The 24,123-nt window shown below is 50.9% G+C and overlaps 2 protein-coding genes across 4 annotated transcripts in view; one reads left to right on the forward strand and one right to left on the reverse strand.

Moving 5' to 3' along the window:
* nup155 (nucleoporin 155) overlaps window positions 1-10,805 on the reverse strand; it is a 177,913-nt gene extending 167,108 nt beyond the window's left edge. For both annotated transcript variants that reach the window (XM_069884488.1, XM_069884497.1), the window contains exons 1-3: window positions 10,526-10,805; window positions 5,629-5,766; window positions 4,725-4,821 (exon numbers count right to left, since the gene is read on the reverse strand). In XM_069884488.1, the coding sequence (XP_069740589.1) occupies window positions 4,725-4,821; window positions 5,629-5,766; window positions 10,526-10,664 (374 nt within the window). In that variant the 5' untranslated portion in view covers window positions 10,665-10,805. The remainder of the gene's footprint in view (window positions 1-4,724; window positions 4,822-5,628; window positions 5,767-10,525) is intronic.
* Window positions 10,806-11,196: 391 nt separating this feature from the next.
* Window positions 11,197-24,123, forward strand: part of LOC138735916 (WD repeat-containing protein 70) — a 95,432-nt gene continuing 82,505 nt past the window's right edge. The window contains exons 1-3 of one of the 2 annotated variants that reach the window (XM_069884584.1): window positions 11,197-11,345; window positions 21,557-21,613; window positions 23,717-23,800. In XM_069884584.1, the coding sequence (XP_069740685.1) occupies window positions 11,219-11,345; window positions 21,557-21,613; window positions 23,717-23,800 (268 nt within the window). In that variant the 5' untranslated portion in view covers window positions 11,197-11,218. The remainder of the gene's footprint in view (window positions 11,346-21,556; window positions 21,614-23,716; window positions 23,801-24,123) is intronic. The other variant, XM_069884592.1, reaches the window with a different exon arrangement.

Below are 24,123 nucleotides of genomic sequence, written 5' to 3' on the forward strand. Positions count from 1 at the left end.
AAGCCCATTTATCAACATCAATTTTCCCTGTGAACATCACCTCCCACAGTATATCACCCCTCTTTAATATGCACTTTGTCCCTTGATTTCCACAACCCAACATTTTTGAGTTTCACAGCACGGAAATAAAGTGACACTGTGGGGAAAGGGGCAAGACAAGTGGTAGAACTTTAACTTTTGAAAGATATTTTGACAACATTGTGGACCAAAGGAATTGTACTGTAGTGTTCAATGAAGAGGAAAAGTTGCGGAGAATGTGGGTTGAATGCAGGAAAATGGGATGAACTTGGTGTACAACTTGGTCAGTGGGGAGCAGTTGGGACAAAAAGGCTTTATACATGATGTAGAACCTCATGACTCCACCACTGACAGATAATTTTTGTCCAAATCATTAACGAACATGAAAGGTTCCACCACTGACCCCTGTAGGACACCAATGGTCACAGATCTCCAGTCAAGATCACTCCTCACCTCTACCTTGATCTCTTAGACAATTTCAAATCCAATCTACCAAGTCTCTTATGCTTTGATCTCTGGACAGGCAAGCCATGACGGAGCTTGTTGAATCCTTTGCTGGTCCACATTTCCAACATCCGCTGCCCAACCCTCAATCATCTTCATCTTCTCACAAAAAAATCAAAATCAAGTTTCAAAAAAGATCTCCCCCAAACAAAGACAATGTTGAAATGGTAACAAAAGGTTGAAGTGCCTTGTACTATAAACTGCTTTGAATGTCACAATGTTTTGGAATATTCTCGCTCTCACGAACCTAACATCTGTGTTCATCGGAATCAGAGGAAGAGCGGGGTAACTCCAAGAAGGTACCACCTCATAAACAGCTGCCAATAACAAGGTACAGACTAGCAGAGTGGCTATTGAGAGGGAGGGATATTGAGGGTTTGGCTCAAGGTATCATCCACCAGAGGCTGCAAGGTTACAGCAGATAAGGGGAAAGCTTGTTGTTGGTTTCTTTGCTGTTCTCCAGGACGGTGTGATGCCTCCCTGGGGTCAGGGTCTATTCTGGGAGATAAGGGACAGAAGCCAGATAACAAACTGGTACCAATGACAAGGAGAAAGGGAAATATGGTCCTGCAGAACAAGTTCAGGGAGCTTGGTAACGTTAAAAAGCAGAACCTCCAAGGGATGGGTGGGGGCCGTGGATTGTGGAACCCAGAGCAGAACAAATGTGGGAGTTGGGAGGATGCCAGAAACCGGGACAAGCAAGTCTAAAAGGACAGGTAAATGATAACAGCAGGACTGACTGGGTGCAGTGAGTTTATTTTAATGCAAGGAGTATCATGAGTGAGGGCAATTAACTTTGAGGATGGATCAGTGCCTGGAATGCTGTTAACGTAGTCATTACTCAGACATGGCTCAATGTTAACAAATACAACACAATACAGGCCCTTCAGCCCTTGACCCATATATTCCTTCCCAAAAAAAAACTAAACCCTCTCTACCCCGTAACCCTCTGTTGTTCTTGGGTTTCGGTGTTTTCGATGTAGAGGTGCAACATTTGCTCGTCAAGGAGAGTGTGACACTGTACTCAGAGAGGACCAAATGGTGAGTTCACCTACTGAAGCAACGTTGGAAAATGGGTGGGCACTGAAGAATACAGTGGAGCAGAAAGATCTAGGAATAATGGTGATTTGTTCCCTGAAGGTAGGAGCGCCTGTGGACAGGGTGGTGAAGAAGGCCTTTAGTATGCTTGCCTATATAAATCAGTGCATAGAATATAGGAGTTGGGAAGTAATGATGAAACTGTACAAGGCATTGGTGAGGCCAAATTTAGAGTACTGTGTGCAGTTCTGGTCACCGATTTATAGGAAGAATATTAACAAGATAGAGAGAGTGCAGAGAAGATTTACAAAAATGTTGCCTAGGTTTCAGGATCTGGAATACAAGGAGAGACTGAGCAAATTTGGTCTTTATTCCTTGGAACATTAAAGGCTGAGAGGGGATTTGATAGAGGTGTTTAAGATAATGAGAGGGATAGATAGAGTTGATGTGGAAAGGCTTTTCCCATTGAGAGTAGGAGAGATGGATACAAGAAGTCATGGGTTGAGTATAGATATTGTAAGGTAAAACATCATGAGATGGGAATGTGTAAGGAGTTACCCTGTGCAGGGCTGTAACAAGATGTGAATGCATCCTTGTACTTACAAGATAAGAGAGACATTGATGGATTGAGAGGCAGGAAGCTAGCAGGGAAAGGATAGCAACAGTTTTAGTCATTGGACAAGTAATGATGTTCTAAGCACGTATCCAAGGGTATAAAAAATCACCATTTTGCTGATAACGGCAGAATGCATTCTCCGACTAACATGGTTAGTTGCAAGTGTTACAATCCGGTAATAAAGAACAAAGAACCCTGATTTCGACTCAGTCTGGTGTTTGTCTCACTCATTCATGAACAAAGCAGACCTAACAATGGGCACAGACTAGTAGGGCATAAGGGACCTGTTTCTATAGTTCTATGAAATGAACCACTTGACACTTTTCTGGGTTATACTCCATCTGCCTCTTCTCAGCTTGGCTCTGCATCCTATCAATATCCTTCTGTAACTTCTAGAAACTCTCGAGACTATCCACAAAACCACCAACACAAAATTACAAACCCATCCTTCCAATTCCTCATCTGGGTCATTCATAAAAATCACAAAGTGTGGGTCCCTTCAGAACACCACTGGTCACCGATCTCCATGCAGAATACAAGCCATCTACAATCATCCTCTACTCTCCCTGAGCAAGCTAATTCTGTACCCATAAACCAAGGGACTCCTTACTTCCCAAATGACCCTTGGATGGGGAACCTTAGATGCCTTTCTGAAATTCACATAAACCGCTCTACCTTCATCAATCTGCTTAGTTACATCCTCAAAGAATTCAATCAGGCTCCTGAGATATGACCCTCCCTTGACAAAGCCATGCTGACGATCCCTCGTCAATTTTCTCCAGCAGTTTACCCTCTGCTTGACAGAATCTCTGTCCATAATTTCTTGGGTATTCTCTCATCCCTTGCTTGAGCACAGAACATTATTTGCAACCCTTCCAATCCTCCGGTTCTTCTCCTGTTCCCAGTGACGTTGCAAAGATCATTGCCAGTGGCTCAGCAATCTCTTCCCTCCCTTCCCACAATAGCCCTGGGTAAATCTCGTCTGGTCCTGGTAACTTTTCAAACTTGCGCTTTTCAAAAGCTCCAACACATCCTTTCTTAGTGACAGGAGTAAAACACAAAAGTCTGCAGACATCGTGACCGAAGTAAAAACAATGCTGGAGAAACTCAGCAGGTCAAACAATGTTTGTTATGGACCAAAGATAAAGATGAGTGGACAGAGGGAGCAGTCCCACCTTCTGCAGCGACTGGCCCACTCATCTCTTCCCACCAATCACCCCCTTGGCATCTTCCCTTGCGGCCGCAGTGTACCACATGCGCCCACACCACCATTTGGGGCCTCAAAAAGCCCTTCCAAGTGAAGCAACACTTCACTTGTGCAACTCGGGAATCAACTATTGCATCTGGTGCTCAAGTTGTGGCTGTCTCCACATTGGGGGACTGGACGCAGACTGGGAGATCGCTTTGCTGAGCACCTTCACTCTAACTGCATAAGCGAGAGAGATCTCCCAGCAGCCAACCATTTCAATACCGTGCCCTACTCCCATACTGACGTCTGTCCATGGCCTCGGCTGTCCAAGACCACCTGTAAATCGGTGGAGCAGCAACCCGACGGTATTAACATAGACTTCTCCGGTTTCTGCTGGACCTCTCCCTGTTCCTCCTCTCTCTTCTCCATCCGTCTTCTTTCCCCCAGCTCTCTGCCCCCTTCTCTTTCCATTCACAGACTCATCCCTCCTCCCCCTGTCTGCTACTGTGCCCTCACTCCCTTATCCACCTTTTACCTCCTGCTTGTGGGACTGTGTTTCTTGTCTTACTGTTTTGTTCGTGCGCCTGCTGACATTTTGTCCAGATCTTGACAACCTGACAGGATGGTGGTTGCAGCAGACACCAGCAAGGGGTTCAGCAACTGAAGGACCCACAGGCTGCAGGCAGTTAGCAACTTACGGTCAAGGGACTCATGGGACAGGGATTCCTGAGGGGGTTGAGGACAAGTTGGGGGGGGGATGGGGTCCCTCAGGCACTGAAGACTTCCTCATCCAGTCAGAGCTCAGGTTGCTGATGGATCGAACAGGAGTCTGTGCGACTGCAGAAGCGCTGGAGATGAATCCATGGACACCCAATGTCTCTGAAAGGACTCTCTTTTGCTTCTCTCTCTCTTACTGTAAGGTGCGTGGGCAATACTAATGGCTCTTTCCGCTTGCTGAAAGAAATGTTGTGCAATGATACATTACATGACAATAAAAAAAATGATACCCAGCACGTTTCCCAGGGCAGGATGAGAAAACAGCAGTAATAATACGGTGAAGGAGGGAAGTTTAGGGGAAACGTCAGGGTTGCAGTTTTCACCAAAGGGTAGTGAGTGCTTGGAATGCGTTGCCAGGAGTGGGGGGGGGGGGGCGGGGGGAGGGTGAAGGCTGATACAATAGGGACATTTACAAGACTCTTTCGCACATGGGCACAAAATAGAGGGTTAATTGGTGTGAGGTAGGGAAGGCTTTGTTTGTCTGAGTAAGGTTTATATTGGTTGGCACAAAAGGGTGGTTTCAGCTTGTACATTAATGATCATCCACAGCCTGATCAATTTCACGCCAAATGCTTTCATTACCCATCCTCATAGTTCCACAGGAAGATGTCGCTATCAATAGTCAACCAGGCCTTGGCAATCTCAGGAAAAACACCCATCATGCAATTGCACTGCATATCTGAAATACACACGATGTAAGGATTTCCTCAAAGTGCACAAAATCATCCCGGTCCGTTCTGAGCCAGATATCATTAACCCCTTTCGCAGAGCTGTGAAGCTGGCTTTTATCCGCCTTTCAACCTCTTCATAAAAAAGAAATGAAAAGCAGATTGGGTGGTCCAGACTTAGCCATCTTGGATCCTCCGGGGGGTGGGTAGTCTCAGCGGTGGAGCGTAGCAGTCTGCGAGGCCTATGTAAAACAAATGATCCAGGTTGAAACGGGAAGGGCTGATGACATCTTTAGCATGTGATGTAAGTGCAGGAAATTGAAACTGTAGCAGCTTTATCAGTAGTAACGAACTTGCTTAATAATTTTGATTAAAACACTCAGTTCTAAGACTGCATAGAATGGACGTAGCTATCAAGCGCATGTTGTTCCAGCGCCAACTTGAGTGCCCAGCAATGACAGTTCCAGGCGTGCATCTTTTACGTCACAGTTGACGCTGACTCTGCTGTGATACATGTCCTGCCTCTTTTGTTTCGGCAAGCCAGCTTGCAGTGGAAAGGACTCACAGAGCCGGCTTTTACTAGCTCTATGTGAACACACAAGCCGGCTTCCTTAGAGTAATCACGGCTACAAGAATTCTGCGGCTCTGCAGTGTAAAAGGGGCTAATGACTGTTTCTGTGTTGGCATGTACATATGTGTACCTGCATCAGCAGGTGAGCTTGCAAATGAACCCATCTTTGCCTGCATCCCTGCGTGCACCCAGGATATTTAAACCAGGACTGTGAATTGCCAACCAGATCACAGCAACTGAAAGATACGTCCAAATTGCTCCACCAGTTCCGGAGGGAGTGGCACTCTCCGGATCGGGCTGATCTCTGGGAGATTGGGGAGAGACACCAGGCCGGGTCCTTGCAGTGGATAATCCATGTCAGTCATTCCTGAGAGTGATGGACTATCTGTTGGTGAAAACAAAATGTGATGAGTCAACTAACACTGACTAGATCTTCTGACCACCACAACTTCGGCATGAGTTCATACAGGCGATAGCTCTGCACTCACTTTTGTAATCCCCACCCTGACATTAAACACACAGCCCCCAATGTGTGACTGTAGGCCATTTCATGTCGGGCCTCCGCCTTAAGACCAGCTACAGAGTGGATGGAAAAATGGGAAATTATCTTTCAGACAGTAGCCCTAAAAGGCTGCTCCAGTGCTTCGTAGCACCCTGCAGATCCGATGGAGGTGGGGCAACTGTCATCAATAGGCGGCAGAGCAATGGCCATCTTCCCGACCCATAATCCTCCACACAGCTGAAACCACTCTATGGTTCCCAGAACAGTTCCAGCTGCGTGGGGAATTATGGGTTGGAAAGATGGCCATTGCTCTGCCATGATTTGGGCCGCAGAGAGCGGCCCCAAAGGCCAAAGCGGCCTGGTATGGCAGTCCCAGCCCAGACCAGCCGCCCTCTGACGTTCCCACTGCCCCGACAGTCCCTGCTGCCTTGATGGTCCCCGCTGCCCCGACGTTACCCTGACAGCTCCCACTGCCCCAATGGTCCCCGTTGACAGCTCCCACTGCCTTGACGGCCCCCATTACCCCGACATTCCTCTCTGACAGCTTCCGCTGCCCCGACAGTCCCTGCTGCCTTGACGGCCTCTGCCCCGATGGTACCCACTGCCCGACGGTCCCCGCTGACAGCTCCCACTGCCATGACGGTCCTTGCTGCCGGCTCCCTCTGCCTCGAGTGCTCCCCGGCACCTTTGACTTGGAGGGAGAGGGGTGAGTGGGGAGATGGGTTGCGGGCTGATGGCATCATCAGCCCACCCCTAAACAGCCGTTTAGAGTGGCTAAACATTCAGATTGATCAGAGGAGGGCTGCGCTGCAGAGATTATTCCTCTCAGAGAAGGGTTGGAATATGCGGCTCAGAGACCGCCTCCGCACATTCAGAAAGGTAAGTGATTATGTTTTGGCGGAGTTTCTCCACCTTCACATCTCAACTTTTAGACTATCTGAAATGGCCTAGTAGTGGGTGAGTGAGGGGTGGGGGTGAGTGGAGGGTGGGGGGGTGAGTGGGGGGTGGGGGGGTGAGTGGGGGGTGGGGGGTGAGTGGGGGGTGGGGGGTGAGTGGGGGGTGGGGGGTGAGTGGGGGGTGGGGGGTGAGTGGGGGGTGGGGGGTGAGTGGGGGGGTGAGTGGGGGTGGGGGGGGGTGAGTGGGGTGGGGGGTGAGTGGGGGGGTGAGTGGGGGATGGGGGGGTGAGTGGGGGGTGGGGGGTGAGTGGGGGGTGGGGGGTGAGTGGGGGTGGGGGGGTGAGTGGGGGTGGGGGGTGTGGGGTGATTGGGGGTGGGGGGTGTGGGGGTGGGTGTGGGGGTGAGTGGGGATGGGGGGGTTTGTGGGGGTGAGTGGGGGTGGGGGGTTGTGTGGGGTGAGTGGGGGTGGGGGAGTGAGTGGGGGTGGGGGAGTGAGTGGGGGTGGGGGGTGAGTGGGGGTGGGGGGTGAGTGGGGGTGGGGGGTGAGTGGGGGTGGGGGGTGAGTGGGGGTGGGGGGTGAGTGGGGGTGGGGGGTGAGTGGGGGTGGGGGGTGAGTGGGGGTGGGGGGTGAGTGGGGGTGGGGGGTGAGTGGGGGTGGGGGGTGAGTGGGGGTGGGGGGTGAGTGGGGGTGGGGGGTGAGTGGGGGTGGGGGGTGAGTGGGGGTGGGGGGTGAGTGGGGGTGGGGGGTGAGTGGGGGTGGGGGGTGAGTGGGGGTGGGGGGTGAGTGGGGGTGGGGGGTGAGTGGGGGTGGGGGGTGAGTGGGGGTGGGGGGTGAGTGGGGGTGGGGGGTGAGTGGGGGTGGGGGGTGAGTGGGGGTGGGGGGTGAGTGGGGGTGGGGGGTGAGTGGGGGTGGGGGGTGAGTGGGGGTGGGGGGTGAGTGGGGGTGGGGGGTGAGTGGGGGTGGGGGGTGAGTGGGGGTGGGGGGTGAGTGGGGGTGGGGGGTGAGTGGGGGTGGGGGGTGAGTGGGGGTGGGGGGTGAGTGGGGGTGGGGGGTGAGTGGGGGTGGGGGGTGAGTGGGGGTGGGGGGTGAGTGGGGGTGGGGGGTGAGTGGGGGTGGGGGGTGAGTGGGGGTGGGGGGTGAGTGGGGGTGGGGGGTGAGTGGGGGTGGGGGGTGAGTGGGGGTGGGGGGTGAGTGGGGGTGGGGGGTGAGTGGGGGTGGGGGGTGAGTGGGGGTGGGGGGTGAGTGGGGGTGGGGGGTGAGTGGGGGTGGGGGGTGAGTGGGGGTGGGGGGTGAGTGGGGGTGGGGGGTGAGTGGGGGTGGGGGGTGAGTGGGGGTGGGGGGTGAGTGGGGGTGGGGGGTGAGTGGGGGTGGGGGGTGAGTGGGGGTGGGGGGTGAGTGGGGGTGGGGGGTGAGTGGGGGTGGGGGGTGAGTGGGGGTGGGGGGTGAGTGGGGGGGTGAGTGGGGGTGGGGGGGTGAGTGGGGGTGGGGGGGTGAGTGGGGGTGGGGGGTGAGTGGGGGTGGGGGGTGAGTGGGGGTGGGGGGTGAGTGGGGGTGGGGGGTGAGTGGGGGTGGGGGGTGAGGGGTGAGTGGCGGTGGGTGGGTGAGTGGCGGTGGGGGGTGAGTGGGGGTGGGGGGTGAGTGGGGGTGGGGGGTGAGTGGGGGTGGGGGGTGAGTGGGGGTGGGGGGTGAGTGGGGGTGGGGGGTGAGTGGGGGTGGGGGGTGAGTGGGGGTGGGGGGTGAGTGGGGGTGGGGGGTGAGTGGGGGTGGGGGGTGAGTGGGGGTGGGGGGTGAGTGGGGGTGGGGGGTGAGTGGGGGTGGGGGGTGAGTGGGGGTGGGTGGTGAGTGGGGGTGGGGGGTGAGTGGGGGTGGGGGGTGAGTGGGGGTGGGGGGTGAGTGGGGGTGGGGGGTGAGTGGGGGTGGGGGGTGAGTGGGGGTGGGGGGTGAGTGGGGGTGGGGGGTGGGGGAGTGGGGGTTGGGGGGGTGAGTGGGGGTGGGGGGGTGAGTGGGGGTGGGGTGGTGAATGGGGGTGGGGCGGTGAGTGGGGGTGGGGGGGTGAGTGGGGGTGGGGGGGTGAGTGGGGGTGGGGGGGTGAGTGGGGGTGGGGGGTTGGGGGTGTGTGTGGGGGTGGGGAGTGTGGGGGTGAGTGGGGATGGGGGGGAGTGTGGGGGTGAGTGGGGGTGGGGGGGTGAGTAGGGGTGGGGGGGTGTGGGGTGATTGGGGGTGGGGGGGTGAGTGGGGGTGGGGGGGTGAGTGGGGGTGGGGGGGTGAGTGGGGGTGGGGGGGTGAGTGGGGGTGGGGGGGTGAGTGGGGGTGGGGGGGTGAGTGGGGGTGGGGGGGTGAGTGGGGGTGGGGGGTGAGTGGGGGTGGGGGGGGTGAGTGGGGGTGGGGGGGTGAGTGGGGGTGGGGGGGTGAGTGGGGTTGGGGGGGTGAGTGGGGTTGGGGGGGTGAGTGGGGGTGGGGGGTTGGGGCTGTGTGTGGGGGTGGGGGGGTGTGTGGGTGGGTGTGGGGGTGAGTGGGGATGGGGGGGGTGTGTGGGGGTGAGTGGGGGTGGGGGATGTGTGGGGGTGGGGGGTGAGTGGGGGTGGGGGGTGAGTGGGGGTGGGGGGTGAGTGGGGGTGGGGGGTGAGTGGGGGTGGGGGGTGAGTGGGTGTGGGGGGTGAGTGGGGGTGGGGGGTGAGTGGGGGTGGGGGGTGAGTGGGCGTGGGGGGTGAGTGGGCGTGGGGGGTGAGTGGGGGTGGGGGGTGAGTGGGGGTGGGGGGTGAGTGGGGGTGGGGGGGGTGAGTGGGGGAGTGGGTGGGTGGGGGTGGGGGTGTGTGTGGGGGTGGGGGTGTGAGTGGGGGTGGGGGTGTGAGTGGGGGTGGGGGTGAGTGGGGGTGGGGGTGAGTGGGGGTGGGGGTGAGTGGGGGTGGGGGTGAGTGGGGATGGGGGTGAGTGGGGATGGGGGTGAGTGGGGATGGGGGGGTGAGTGGGGGTGGGGGGGTGAGTGGGGGTGGGGGGGTGAGTGGGGGTGGGGGGGTGAGTGGGGGTGGGGGGGTGAGTGGGGGTGGGGGGGTGAGTGGGGGTGGGGGGGTGAGTGGGGGTGGGGGGGTGTGGGGTGATTGGGGGTGGGGGGTGAGTGGGGGTGGGGAGGTGTGGGTGTGGGGGGGTGAGTGGGGGTGGGGGGTGAGTGGGGGTGGGGGTGGGGGGGTGAGTGGGGGTGGGGGGTGTGTGTGGGGGTGAGTGGGGATGGGGGGTATGTGGGGGTGAGTGGGGGTGGGGGGTGTGTGGGGGTGGGGGGTGGGTGGGTGGGGGGGGTGAGTGAGGGTGGGGGGGTGTGTGGGAGTGGGGGTGGGGGGGTGAGTGGGTGTGGTGGTGGGGGGGGTGTGGGTGTGGGGTGGGGGTGAGTGGGTGGGTGTGGGGTGGGGGGGTGTGTGGGGGTGGGGGGTGAGTGGGTGGGTGGGGGTGAGTGGGGGGTGGGGGTGGGGGTGTGTGTGGGGGTGGGGGGGTGTGGGGTGAGTGGGGGTGGGGGTGGGGGGGTGGGGGTGAGTGGGGGTGGGTGGGTGGGGTGTGTGTGCGGGTGGGGGGGTGTGAGGTGGAGGAGGTGTGGGGGTGGGTGGATGTGGGGGGGGTGGGGTGTGGGGGGTGGGGGTGGGGTGTGGGTGGGGTGTGGGGGGGTGTTTGGGGGTGGGGGTGGGGGTGGGGGGGTGTGTGGGGGTGGGGTGGGGGTGGGGGTGGGGGGGTGGGTGGGGGGTGAGACGGCCCTCACTGTGACTCGCCGCGCTGAGCAGTTCGCTGAGCTCCGGGTAAAGCCGCCCCTCGTGCAGGTGCTGGTCGATCCGCCGGCCCGCGTTCTCCAGCGCGTCCAGCGTGGCGGCCCCCGGCCCGGGGCTCAGCACCGACGGCATGGCGGTGGCCAGGGACGATGCGGCGGCGGGCGGCGCAGCTTCGGGTCCGGGTCCGGGGCCTGAGGCCTGGGGCAGCGGGAGGTTCGTTCCCGCGCGACTCCCTCGCGGTGTCCTCGCTCCTCCCAGCAGCAGGGGGCGGTGCCTGGGAGTGTGATCCGTCCTCCCAGCAGCAGGGGGCGGTGCCTGGGAGTGTTATCCGTCCTCCCAGCAGTAGGGGGCGGTGCCTGGGAGTGTGATCCGTCCTCCCAGCAGCAGGGGGCGGTGCCTGGGAGTGTGATCCGACCTCCCAGCAGCAGGGGGCGGTGCCTGGGAGTGTGATCCTTCCTCCCAGCAGCAGGGGGCGGTGCCTGGGAGTGTGATCCGTCCTCCCAGCAGCAGGGGGCGGTGCCTGGGAGTGTGATCCTTCCTCCCAGCAGCAGGGGGCGGTGCCTTGGAGTGTGATCCGTCTTCCCAGCAGCAGGGGGCGGTGCCTGGGAGTGTGATCCTTCCTCCCAGCAGCAGGGGGCGGTGCCTTGGAGTGTGATCCGTCCTCCCATCAGTAGGTGGCGCTGCTCATGGAGTCCTCCATCGGCAGAGTCTCTTGCCGAACTCCTCCATTTCGGTCTCCAAACACTGAAACAACCCGGTTCGAACAGCACGAAGGTGACGGGGCGGAACGGTCGCGGCTCTCAGTGAATTGGGGTGGGGACACATCGAGGACCGTGGTTACCGGGGGCGGGTGGATCCCCAGGAAAGAGGCGTCCCCGACCTGGCCCCCCCGTCCCTGACCCTTCGGCCCCCCGTCCCTGACCCCGGGTCGCCCCCGTCCCCGACCTGGCCCCCCCCGTCCCTGACCCCGGGTCCCTCTTTCCCTGACCTCGGCCCCCCAACCCTGACCCCGGGCCCCCCTGTCTCTGGCCTCAGCCACCCCCTCTGACCCTGCTCCTGACCCCAGGGGTACAATCACTCCTCCATCCCTGACCCCAGCCCCCCTGTCCCTGATCCCAGGCACCCCCCGACCCTGACCGCAGGGGGAACGATCACCCCTCTGACCCCAAGGAGACGGTCACCCCCCCATCCCTGATCCCTCCCCCTCCACCCAGACCCCACACGGGACGGTTCACCACAGGCCTGAGTATCAACGCTCAAATGGACACCTCAGCCTTTTCACATCAGCGCAGGGTGAGGGTCCCTGGTCAGCCCTGGTGTGGGGAAGATGCCAGGATCTTCTCTCAGCATCCTGCTGGCACCATATTTGGGCAGATATATGGACAGGAAAGTTTCAGAATAATATGGATTGAATGTAGGAAAATGAGACAATGTCACCTTGTTGGCATGGAAGGATTTGGACGGTGTTGTATAACTTACCTACCACTGATGTCAGGCTCACCGGCCTATATTTTCCCAGGTTTTGGTCTCATTGAGACTGAAAATTATGACAGCCTTTGGTCAGGTTAAGATACCTTCTCCTGCTCTTGTTTTTCATGGAAACTGGGTCTGTGTCTGGCAGAGACAACACGTGCCGTTTGTAAAAAGTGGCCATTTGGGCAGAGAAGGATTTGTGGCTTCCAGAATAATGCCATCCTGTAACCTTCTGTGGATATATTTGCAGGAGCCAACTTACGTGCTTGCTCTGGGATCTTGAGGGAGATGAGTACCGAGGAAGATTCATACTGTCGCTGGGTGATATGTCAACTTGACGCAAAAAACACCGGAGGGTGCGGGTCACTGGACCGGTGTGATGCAGTGTTGGTGTTCCTATCTGGAGGAACAGTTTATAAGAGCAGGGATGGGATGTCAAGGCTTTATAAGGCTCTGGTGAGGCCTCCCTTGGAGTACGGGGAATAGTTTTGGGCTCCTTATATAATGGATTTACTGGAGTGGGCTCAAGGGAGTGGTCATTGTCGGAGCAAACTGAGTCAGAGTAGGAAGGCTTTTGCTCAACAGGATAGTTGGAGTTGAAGTGAGAAAAGGCCACCCATTTCAAGGAACAAAAAGGATTCAGCAGGTTGACAGGCAAGGGCAGGTTTTAGATTTCATATATTTTATGTTCTCCTCTGATAGACAGAGGGAATGACAACCAAGGCAGGGGAATGATCCTCTTGTCGAATGTGGGTCGTCAGGGATGCCAGCAGTATCCCTGACGACTTCATCTGTGAGAAGAGCATCCAGCTGCAGCTCCTGACAAGCCAAGTTAAGGAATTGGAGCTGGAACTAGATGAACTGTGGATCATTCAGTAGGCAGAGGGGGGTGAGACATGAGTTAGATGGCATTAACACAGAGGAGACAGGAGGAGGGTAGATGATACATTGCCTCCCTGGTGCCAGGGTCAGAACTATCTTAGATCAAGTTCTCCCAATTCTCAGGAGGGAGGGTGGGCTGCCAGATGTCGTGGTCCATGTAGGGACCAACAACGTGGGTAGGGAGGGTGAGGAGGTCCTGCAGGCAGAGTTCAGGGAGTTGGGCGCTAGGTTGAAGGACAGGACCTCCAGGGTGGTGACCTCAGGATTTGTGCCCGCGCCACGTGCCAGTGAGGGGAGAAACAGGAGGATGATGCAACTCAACACGTGGCTAAAGTCCTGGTGCAGGAGGGAGGGCTTCAGGTTTCTGGATCATTGGGCTCTTCCAGGGAAGGTGGGACCTGCTCCAATCGGATGGTTTACACCTGAACTGGAGGGGACTCATATCCTTGCGGGAAGGTCTTCTAGTGTTGCTCTGGTGGGTTTAAACTAGATTTGCAGGGGGAGGGGAACCAGAGGGCCAGAGCAGATAGAGGAGTGGAGGAGGGAAAGATGATGTGAAGATTGCATGCACCATTGGAGTCAATGGGTTGTAGGTGGTGAAAATGTTCTCAGGGGCATCTATTTCAATGCAAGGAGTTTTGTAGGAAGAGCTTAGAGCTTGGATTGGTTCGTGGAATTATGACCTTGTGGCCATTATTGAAACTTGGTTGCAGGAGGGGCAGGTCTGGCAGCTCAATGTTCCGGGCTTCTGTTGCTTTAGATATGAGAGAATGAGGCTGAATGAAAGGGGGAGGAATGGCATTGCTCGTCAGGGAAAATATCCCAGGCAAGACAGACCGGAGGGCTCGTCTACTGAGGCTATATGGGTGGAGCTGAGGAACGAAAAAGGTATGACCACACTCATGGGGTTATATTGTAGACCATCCAATAGTCAGTGAAAATTGGAGGAGCAAATCTGTAGAGAGATAGCGGACAGTTGCAGGAAACATGTGATCGTCGGGGATTTTAACTTTCCACATATTGACTGGGACTCCCATCCTGTAAAAGGGCTGGACAGCGTGGAGTTTTCCAAATGTGTTCAGGAAAGTTTTCTAAATCAATATATCGAGGCACCGAGTCGAGAGAGAGTCCAATACTGGATCTCATTTTAGGGAACGAGACAGGACAGGTTTCAGAAGTATGTGTAGGGGAACATTTTGGGTCCAGTTATCATAATATCTTTAGTTTCAAGTTAATTATGGAGAAGGATAGGTTTGGGCCTCAGGCTGAGATTCTAAAGTGGAGAAATGCTGATTTTGAGGGAATGAGAAAGAATCTAGAATGCTTGGATTGGGAGAAGTTGTTTTTGAGCAAGGACGTGTGAGGTCATGGATGACCTTCAAAGGGGAAATTTTGAGAGTGCAGAATTTGTATGTTCCTGTAACGATTAAAGCCAACGTTAGCAGGCAGAGGAACCTTGGTTTTCGACGGATAATGGGTATCTGGTTTGGAAGATGATAGAGGGGTATAACAGGTATCGGCAACACCAAGCAAATGAGGAACTTGAGGAGTCTAAAAAATTGCAAGAAAAACTTCAAGAAAGAAATCAGGGAGGTTGAAAGAAGACATGACGTTGCTTTGGCAGAAAATGTGAAGGGAAATCCTCAGGGTTTCGACAGGTATATCAAGAGCAAAAAGATAATAAGGGACAAAATGGGTCCCCTTGAAGATCAATGGTTGGCTTTGCATGGAGACAGAGGATATTGAGGAAGATCTTAAATGTATTTTTTTCATCAGTATTTTCACTCAGGAAACGAGCAGAGTCGTGGGGAGTAAGGAAAATGAGCAGTGAGGTCACAGAACCTGAACAGATTGAAGAGGAGGAAGTCCGATGTATATCGATGATTTAGATTATGGATTGAATGGTTTTGTTTGCAGACAGGTGGTGGAGTAGGAAGTGTTGAAGAATCCAAAAGGTTGCAGAGAGACCGGGACAGTTTAGGAGAGTGGACAAAGAACGACCGATGAGACACAATGTGGAGAAATGTACGGTTAGACATTTAGGACGAGGAAATAAATAGATTTTTATTTGGATGGGGAGAAAATTCAAAATTCGGAAGTATAAAGGGATTTGGGTTGGGGGGGGTTCCCTCGTGCAGGAGAACCTAAAGGTTACCCACCAGATTGGATTGGCAATAAAGAAAGCAAATGCTATGTTGGCGTTCATTTTAAGAGAAAATAGTGCACGAGTAAAGAGGTGTTGATGAGGCTCTATGGGGTACTGGTGAGACCTCATTTGGAGAACTGTGTGCAGTTTTGGAGCCCTTATCTTGGAAGGGATGTAATGATATTGGAGAGAGTCCAGAGATGATTTACCAGGATGGTTCCTGGAATGCAAGGGCTAAGATATGAGGAACAGTTGGACTGTATTTGGAGTCCAGAAGAATGAAAGAGGATCTCATTGAAACATATCGAGTGCTGAAAGGATTGGACAGAGTAGAATAAGATGTTTCCCTTGGTGGGTGAATCTTAGAATGAGAAGGGACCCATTTAAAACAGAGATGAGGAGAAATGTCTTTAGCCAAAGGGTCATGGATTTGTGGAGTTCATCGCCACATACAGGCTGTGGAGGCCAGATCGTTGGGGGAGTTTAGGTATCTAATTAGTCAGGGTATTATGGGATATGGGGAAAAGGCTGGAAATTGGAACTAGATGTGAGAATAATTTCGCTCAGGGTGGATTTGCTGAGCAGACTTGATGAGCCTTTATCATGAAATAAGGGTGGATAAATCCCCAGGGCCTGACATGATATTCACTCAGACCTTGAAAGATGCTCATTTAGAAATAGTGGGGACTCTGGAAGAAATATTTAAAATGTCCTTAGTCACGGGTGTGGTGCCAAAGGATTGGAGGGTAGATCATGTTGTTCCGATGTTTAAAAAGGCTCCAAAAGTAACCCTGGAAATGATAGGCAAGTGAGCCTGTCATTAGTAGTAGGTAAATTATTGAAAGTTGTTCTAAGAGACCGGATATACACTTATTTGGGTAACTAGAAACTGATTAGGAATAGTCAACATAGCTTTATGTGTGGTAGGTCGTTTAACTAAACTTGTAGTTTTTTGAGGAAGTTACCTTGAAAGTTGACAAAAGAAAGGCTGTGGATGTTGTCTACATGGATGTAAGACCTTTGATCAGGTCCCACATGGGAGGTTAGTCAGGAAGATTTAGACGCTTGGTATTCATGGTGAAATAGTGAACTGTTTTGACAATGGCTGGATGGGAGAAGGCAGAGAGTAGTGGTGGATGATTCTTCTCAGACTGGAGGCCTGTGACTTGAGGCACCTCAGGGATCGGTGCTGGGACCATTGTTATTTGTCATCTATATCAATGATCTGGATGATAATGTGGGAAATTGAATCAGCAAGTTTGCAGATGACCCTAAGATTGGAGGCATTGTGGACAGCGGAGAAGTTTTTCAAAACTTGCTGAAAAATGGCAGATGGGATAGCTTTGGAAAAATTAACTTGGAAATTTGATGAGGGAGGATTACGGTTGCTGAATTTTAAAAATTATTATAAAGCAGCATAATTAAGATTTCTATCCTCATGTTATCAAACTGGGGAGAAGACAGCATTGAAGTGAATAATATAGGAGAAACTAATCCAGAACATTTTTTGTATAAATGGAATGAGGAACTTTTGAAAGGAATACCAATATTAAAACATTTATTCAAGATAAGGAATGGAATTTGTATGGAAAGAAGAATTAAGAACTAACAAATACTTAAGATTATGTTAAAGCAGAATCCACTGATTCCTTCTACTTTAAATCCTTTCTTTGATATCTGGCATAATAATGGGACAAAGAGGATTAAAGATTGCTTCTTTGGTTCTTTTTTCTTGACTTTTGAACAAATGAAATAGAAATACAATATACCAAATAAAACTATTTTTTATATTATCATCTTAAATCATATTTAAAAAAGAAATTAGGTGTGTATTTTAGATTTCCTAAACACAGCCCATTTGAGAATTTAATAATTTAAACATTTGTTGAGAAATTTATTGTTAATATGTACAGGTACACAATCCTTTATCCGGAAAGCTCCAAAATCCGGCAAGTGGGGAGAGAGGTGGCAGCGCGAGTTGGGCAGCCGAGGGACCGGCGGTTGGGGGAGGCGGCCGAGGGACCGGCAGTTGGGGGAGACGCCGGGCGGCCGAGGGACCGGCGGTTGGGGGAGACGGCCGGGCGACTGGAAGGGGGTGGGGGTGGATACGGCAGCGAAATCCAGAAAAATCTGAAATTCGGAACACACTGTCCCCAAGGGTTCCGGATAAAGGATTGTGTACCTGTATGTACAATTACAAGACACAATGCAGAAAAAAAGACTATTTGAGTAAAAAAAAATGGGAAAAAGATTTAAATATACAAATTCATGATGAGGCCTGGTCAAGATTGTATCAGGGAGAGTGTAACCAATGCAATTAATGTTAGATATCAAATGGTATCAATGGTATTATATAATATTTTACACTCCATATAAATTATGTGGACTTAATTCAAATTGTTCTGACAAATGTTTCAGCTGTAACAAAGAAACAGGAACCTTATTAGATGCAGTTTGGTTTTGTGAAAAAGTGGGAAAATTTTGGGAAGACATAAATATATTATTGGGACAAATTATGAAGAAACAGATACCAAAAGATCCCAGAACATTTTTGCTTGGTGATTTATGTAACACTGATAATAAATTGAAGTTAGACAAATATCAACAAAAATTTTTGAGTGTAGCAATAGCAGTGGCACGGAAATATATGGCAGTAACATGGAAGTCAGATGATTTTATACGGTTGGATAGATGGCATACAGAAATTCAAAATTGTGCATCATTGGAAACATGACTTATAATTTAAGGAATTAACCTGAGAATTTTTATATGATTTGGAAACATGTATGGATTTCATCAATAAGAGTCTGTCCACGTCGTTCTTAACACCCACTCCTCCCAGTTAATATGTACAAGATAGAATAATATGTTAGGAATATACGAATAGAGAATGATAAATAAATTCAGGTGTTTCCTCATTTTTCTTTTTCTTTTTCTTTGGTGGGGATAAAAAGAAAAAAAAAATTATACATAATTTTGAATCAGGTTTTGTTATATTGTGACAGATTATGTTGTGTTTGTATTCTATAGAGGTATGATGTTAGGAGATAAATTGGGGGAAGTTTTTTTTAGTGTAGGTCACATACAAACACTTTAAAACAGATTTCGTTTAAAGTACTGGACCTCTGTTCATGCTAGACAGGCCGGCTCCAAGAGCCTTTGCAAAAACGATGGAGAGTGCCCAAGAGACTTCACTAATGGATTGTTGTTTACAAAAAGGCAACAGATGAAAGAACATGTCAGAGCCACAGGGTGTCTGAGTAGAACGATGTTGTAAGAGGGTCATGTGGTTTCCCAAGCAGAGAGAGTAAAACAGGCTTCCTCTCTGAGAGAGAGAGAGAATTCAGTTCTGCAGTACTGCAGCAACAGCTGGGGCTGGAACAGGACAAGCTGGCAAGCTTGTGGAAAACCCCATTTGGAAGACGGGTTATGAGTGCTTAGTTCAGCCTCGTCAAAGCCCTTGTGGTTCATACAAGAGGAGAGGACTGGTTGCCTAATGTTTCACTTGAAATAACACAAACAAAAAGGAACTCTGGTGACCTGAAAGAAAGAGGTTATCATCTGGAAAACCCTGAGGGGGAAAGTTTCTTCGGCAAGACACTGGAGTGGCTAGTTACAAGGAATCAGTTTGTCCAGGAATAACAAATCTCTCTCTGAAAACCAACACAAACCTTCCTGAGCGGTAACCATTAACCTTTCTAGCACCAAGGCCTGGTGATCTTTATGCATGTTAAATTCTGTGCACAATATAAGAATTGCCGGCAACCAGCAAACTTGGAGGAATGAGAAGTGAGATTGGACTGTGAATCAAAGAACTTTTCTGAATTTGCACACACATTACATAACATAACAATTACAGCATGGAAACAGGCCATTAGGCCCTTCTAGTCCGCACCGAACCAAACACTCCTCTCTAGTCCCACCTACCTGCACAATGACCATAACCCTCCACCTTCTTCTCATCCATATACCTGTCCAGCTTTTTCTTAAATAATAAAATTGACTCTGCCGCCACTATTTCTCCCGGAAGCTCGTTCCACACCGCTACCACTCTCTGAGTAAAGAAGTTTCCCCTCATGTTACCTCTAAACCTCTGCCCCTTAACTCTTAACTTATGTCCTCTTGTTTCAATCTCTCCTACTCTTAACGGAAATAGTCTATCCACATCCACTCTGTCTATCCCTTTCATAATCTTAAATACCTCTATCAAATCCCCTCTCAACCTTCTACGCTCCAAAGAATAAAGACCTAATCTGCCCAATCTCTCCCTATACTCTAGATGCTTAAACCCTGGTAAATCTTCTCTGCACTCTCTCCACTCTGTTTATATCCTTCCTATAAGTAGGCGACCAGAACTGCACACAGAACTCTAAATTAGGCCGCACCAACGCCTTATACAATCTCAACATCACTTCCCAACTCCTATATTCCATGCAATGATTGATAAAGGCCAGCATACTAAAAGCCTTCTTCACCACCCTATTCATGTGAGTTTTGTAAGGTAAAACATCATGAGATGGGAATGTGTAAGGAGTTACCCTGTACAGGGCTGTAACAAGATGTGAATGCATCCTTGTACTTACAAGATAAGAGAGACATTGATGGATTGAGAGGCAGGAAGCTAGCAGGGAAAGGATAGCAACAGTTTTAGTCATTGGACAAGTAATGATATGATGATGTTCTAAGCACGTATCCAAGGGTATAAAAAAATCACCATTTTGCTGATAATGGCAGAATGCATTCTCCGACTAACATTGTTAGTTGCAAGTGTTACAATCCGGTAATAAAGAACAAAGAACCCTGATTTCGACTCAGTCTGGTGTTTGTCTCACTCATTCATGAACAAAACAGACCTAACAGTTTCTACCTTCAGGGAACGATGTACCGTTACTCCTAAATCCTTCTGCTCTTCTGTATTCATCAATGCTCTCCCATTTACTACGTATGTCCTGTTCTGATTCTTCTTTCCAAAATGAAGCACCTCACACTTATCAGCATTAAATTCCATCTGCCATTTTTCAGCCCACTTTTCTAAGCAGCCCAAATCCCTCTGCAATCCTTGAAAACCTTCTTCATTATCCACTATTCCGCCTATCTTAGTATTGTCTGCATATTTACTAATCCAATTCACCACCCCATCATCTAGATCATTAATGTATATAACGAACAACAATGGGCCCAATACAGATCCTTGAGGCACACCACTAGTCACCGGCCTCCAACCTGACAGACAATTATCCACTACCACTCTCTGGCCTCTCCCTTTCAGCCAATGTTCAATCCATTTGACTATCTTAAAATTTATACCTAAAGACTGCACCTTCCTAACTAACCTTCCATGTGGTACCTTATCGAAGGCCTTACTGAAGTCCATATAGACAACATCCACCGCGCTACCCTCATCCACATTCCTAGTCACCTCTTCAAAAAATTCAATCAGATTGGTCAAACAGGACCTTCCGCCCACACGTTTGCTTAGAATTAGAAGTTAGGTTAGTTAAGTCAATAGTGATAAGTTAAAGTGTGATCCTGTTTTCATGTTTAAAGATAATTAAAAGCAACTTTTGTTTAAGTAGCCATTTGTCTTGGTGACTATCTATTTCTGCTGGGTTTTGGGATCCTCTGGGCTTGTAACAATATGAAGAATTATAGAACGTATTGATGCAAATTAAAAATAAAATTTTCAAAACAAAACTGAAGGAAAGATATCGATAAGATAGAAAGAATGCAGAGAAGAGTGGTGAACCTCTGGAATATGCTACCACTGGCGGCTGTGGAGGCCAGGTCATTGGGTGCATTTAGGGCAGAGATTGATAGGTATCTGAATAGTCAAGGTATCAAAGGTTATGGTGTGAAAGCAGGGAAGTGGGACTGAATGGGGGAATGGATCAACTCATGATGGAATAGTGGAGCAGACTTGATGGGCCAAATGGCCTACTTCTGCTCCTGTATCTTATGGTCATGGCAATTACTGTACAACGTGCTGGGACACGGAATTATCCATCTACTGTTTACCTGTGGAGGTTTGGTCCAGGGGCTCAGCATCCAAGTGATCGTGGGTAGAGGTGACCCTAGAAGGGGGAGCAGAACACAGGATGGTAGAGGTATTTACAGGGGGAGTGGAGGATCTGTCATGGATGGGGGCTTTTGGGAATAGTTTGGTCCTGTGGTTGAATTATTGTTTTTGGGTGGGTGTATGAGAATGATGGCTGGTGGCAGGGTGGTATCACGGGTGTGTGGTCTCTAATTAATTTGTCTTTTTTTATTTTTAAATGTAGACATACAGCACAGTAACAGGCCTATTCTTCCCATGGGTCAGTGCCACCCAATTACACCCAATTAACTACACCCCGGTGGGAGAAATCCCCCAGAAAAAACCCACACAGACATGGGGAGAACGTACAAACTCCTTACAGACAGTGCGGGATTCAAACCCCGGTCCTGATCATTGCCGCTGACCACTTCACCAACTGCGCTGTCTGTGTTGCATGTTTTTAAATTCAAATTCTTTTGCCTTTGTCAGCTCAAAAGGAAATGGGCGACCCAGATGTCGGGGCCGTGATGGGCTTCTCTGGATTTGGTAAGTTCCGACAACCAACAGAAGAGTGGGATAGGTGGTTACGCACAAAACAGAAGCTCTCTCTACCCTTTCCCATCAAGAATGGGGGCAGCATAGAGGAAGATGTCCTCAATGTAATGCCATCAATTGCTTGCAGATAGAAGAGAGCTGACAGAAGGTGAAGCTCCCCTTCATTTCTACAGGGGGGACGACTTCCAGTTACATTCAAAGACATTTTTGGATTGATGACTGAAAAGTTTGGAGGGATAGATACCAAATGCAGGCAACTTGGACTTGCTTAGGAGGGCATGGATGAGTTTGGTCAGAGAGCCTCTTTTCACATTGTATAGAACATAGAACACTACAGCACAGTAGAGGCCCTTCGACCCTCAAGGTTGTACTGACCCATATATTCCTTTCAAAAAAAAGAAACCTTCCCTACCCAATAACCCTCTATTTTCCTTCCATCCATATGTCTGTCTAAGAGTCTCTTAAATGCCCCTAATGTTTCAGCTCCACCACCAAACCAGGCCCCCACAGCTCTCTGTGTTTAAAAAAAAACTTACCCCTGACGTCTCCCCTAAACTTCCCTCCCTTCACTTTGTCTTCCGGTGTTTGCTGATCCTGCCCTGGGAAACAGGGCCTGGCTGTCCACCCTATCTAGTGCCTCTCATAATCTTGTAGACCTCTATCAAGTCTCCTTTCATCCTTCTTCACTCCAAAGAGAAAAGTCCCAGCTCTGGTAACCTTGCCTCATCAGACTTATTTCTCAATCCATGGAACATCCTGGTCAATCTCCTCTGCACCCTCTCCAGAGCTTCCACATCCTTCCTATAATGGGGTGACCAGATCTGAACCCAACACTCAGTGACTCAAGTCTTAGGGAATGGGCACCAGTTCGAGGGCAGGCTGGACTATCTGGAGATGTTTTCAGTGATTTGAATAGGTTTAAGCAGGGAGACGCGTTCCATGGAGAGCTGATTCTACACACAACAAAGCAGAGAGATTGGTAAGTGGTCAGAGGTTCCAAATTAGGGATAGCAGATGTCAGTGATGAGTCTTCATGGCACTAAATTGGTGTGGTATGTGAGCCTTAACTTTGGCACCATTATTGAATGTCACCTCATTAATAGTGAATCTTGAGACATTAGAGGTAGATGTATATGTTATAAACCTTACTGAACTTTGAGAGAAATGGATCAATGGGATTATTCTAGTGTGGAAAAGTCATTGCAAGGTTGCAATCATACCCGTCTCTTCAGCTTCCTCTGGCAGCTCGTTCCACTTAAAAAAATTTTAAATGTAGACCGACTGCACAGTAACAGCCCGTGCCACCCAAGTTCCCCAATTAACCTACAAACCCCATACATTTTTAAAGGTGGGACGAAAGCCATGCAGAACTTACAAACTCCTTACAGACAGTGCGGAATTCGAACCAGGGTCCCTGGTGCTTTAACAATATTGTGCCAACCACTACACCAACTGTACTGCTCTTTATACACCAACCTTTGTGTGGAAAAGTTGCCTCTCAAGTCCCTTCTGAATCTTTTCCACCCCTCCTCCTTCATCTCATGGATTGGATTGGCTGGGACTGTTTTCCCTGGAACACCATGACTGAGGAGTGACCTCACTGAGGATACAAAACCACGAGGGGGAGAGTGGATGATCAAGGTCTTTGTCCCAGGGGAGGAAGGTCCAGAATGAGAGGGGTAAGATTTAAAGGCAACCTTCACACAGAGGATCGTGGGTACATGGAGCGAGGAGCCCAGCAAAGTGAGGATCAACATTTAAAACAGGTGTGTAGATGGTCAGGAAAGCTCTCGATGGATGTGGGTTGAATGCAGGCAAGAGGCACGATCTGGGCAGCATGGATGTTGGGCCGAAGGGCCTGAGGCTGTGGAACTCTGTTTCTGCAGAGATTGTTGACCACATCTTCAACTTGAAGCCACTGAGTTGAGGTGGCGAGATCTTGGCACTGATGCTGAGATGGCAGGAGGTGACCCTTGGAGAGTTTTCATTGCAGGTGCCCTTTGTTCAATGATTCCCCATCCAAGTAGTGTTTTATCTCTTGGGAATTGTTATTATTTTGCATTTTAAGCCAGACTTTTATGTTATTGTTCTTAGGAAAGAAAGCCAGGACCTTTGACCTGGAGGCTATCTTTGAACAGACCCGTCGGACTGCGATTGAGAGAAGCAGGAAGGTGCTGGGTGAGAACATGTTTGGAATCCTGGGGTCAGCATGGGCCACCAGGGAAATGCCAATGTACTTAATGTTTCGTTTGAATTTAAATTTAGGCATACAGCACGATAACAGGCCCTTTCGGCCCATGAGCCCGTGCTGCCAAATTTACACACAATTAACCTACAGCCCCCAGTACAGTTCGAACGGAGGAAGGAAACCGGAGTCGGTGGGGAAATCCCATGCAGACACAGGGAGAACTTACAAACTCCTCACAGACAGCGCGGGACTCGAACCCTCGTCCCGTTCACTGGTGCAGTAACAGCGTTGCACTAACTGCTCTGCCAATCGT

Source organism: Narcine bancroftii, chromosome 1 (assembly GCF_036971445.1).
Source record: "Narcine bancroftii isolate sNarBan1 chromosome 1, sNarBan1.hap1, whole genome shotgun sequence".
In the NCBI taxonomy this organism is placed as follows: Eukaryota; Metazoa; Chordata; class Chondrichthyes; order Torpediniformes; family Narcinidae; genus Narcine; species Narcine bancroftii.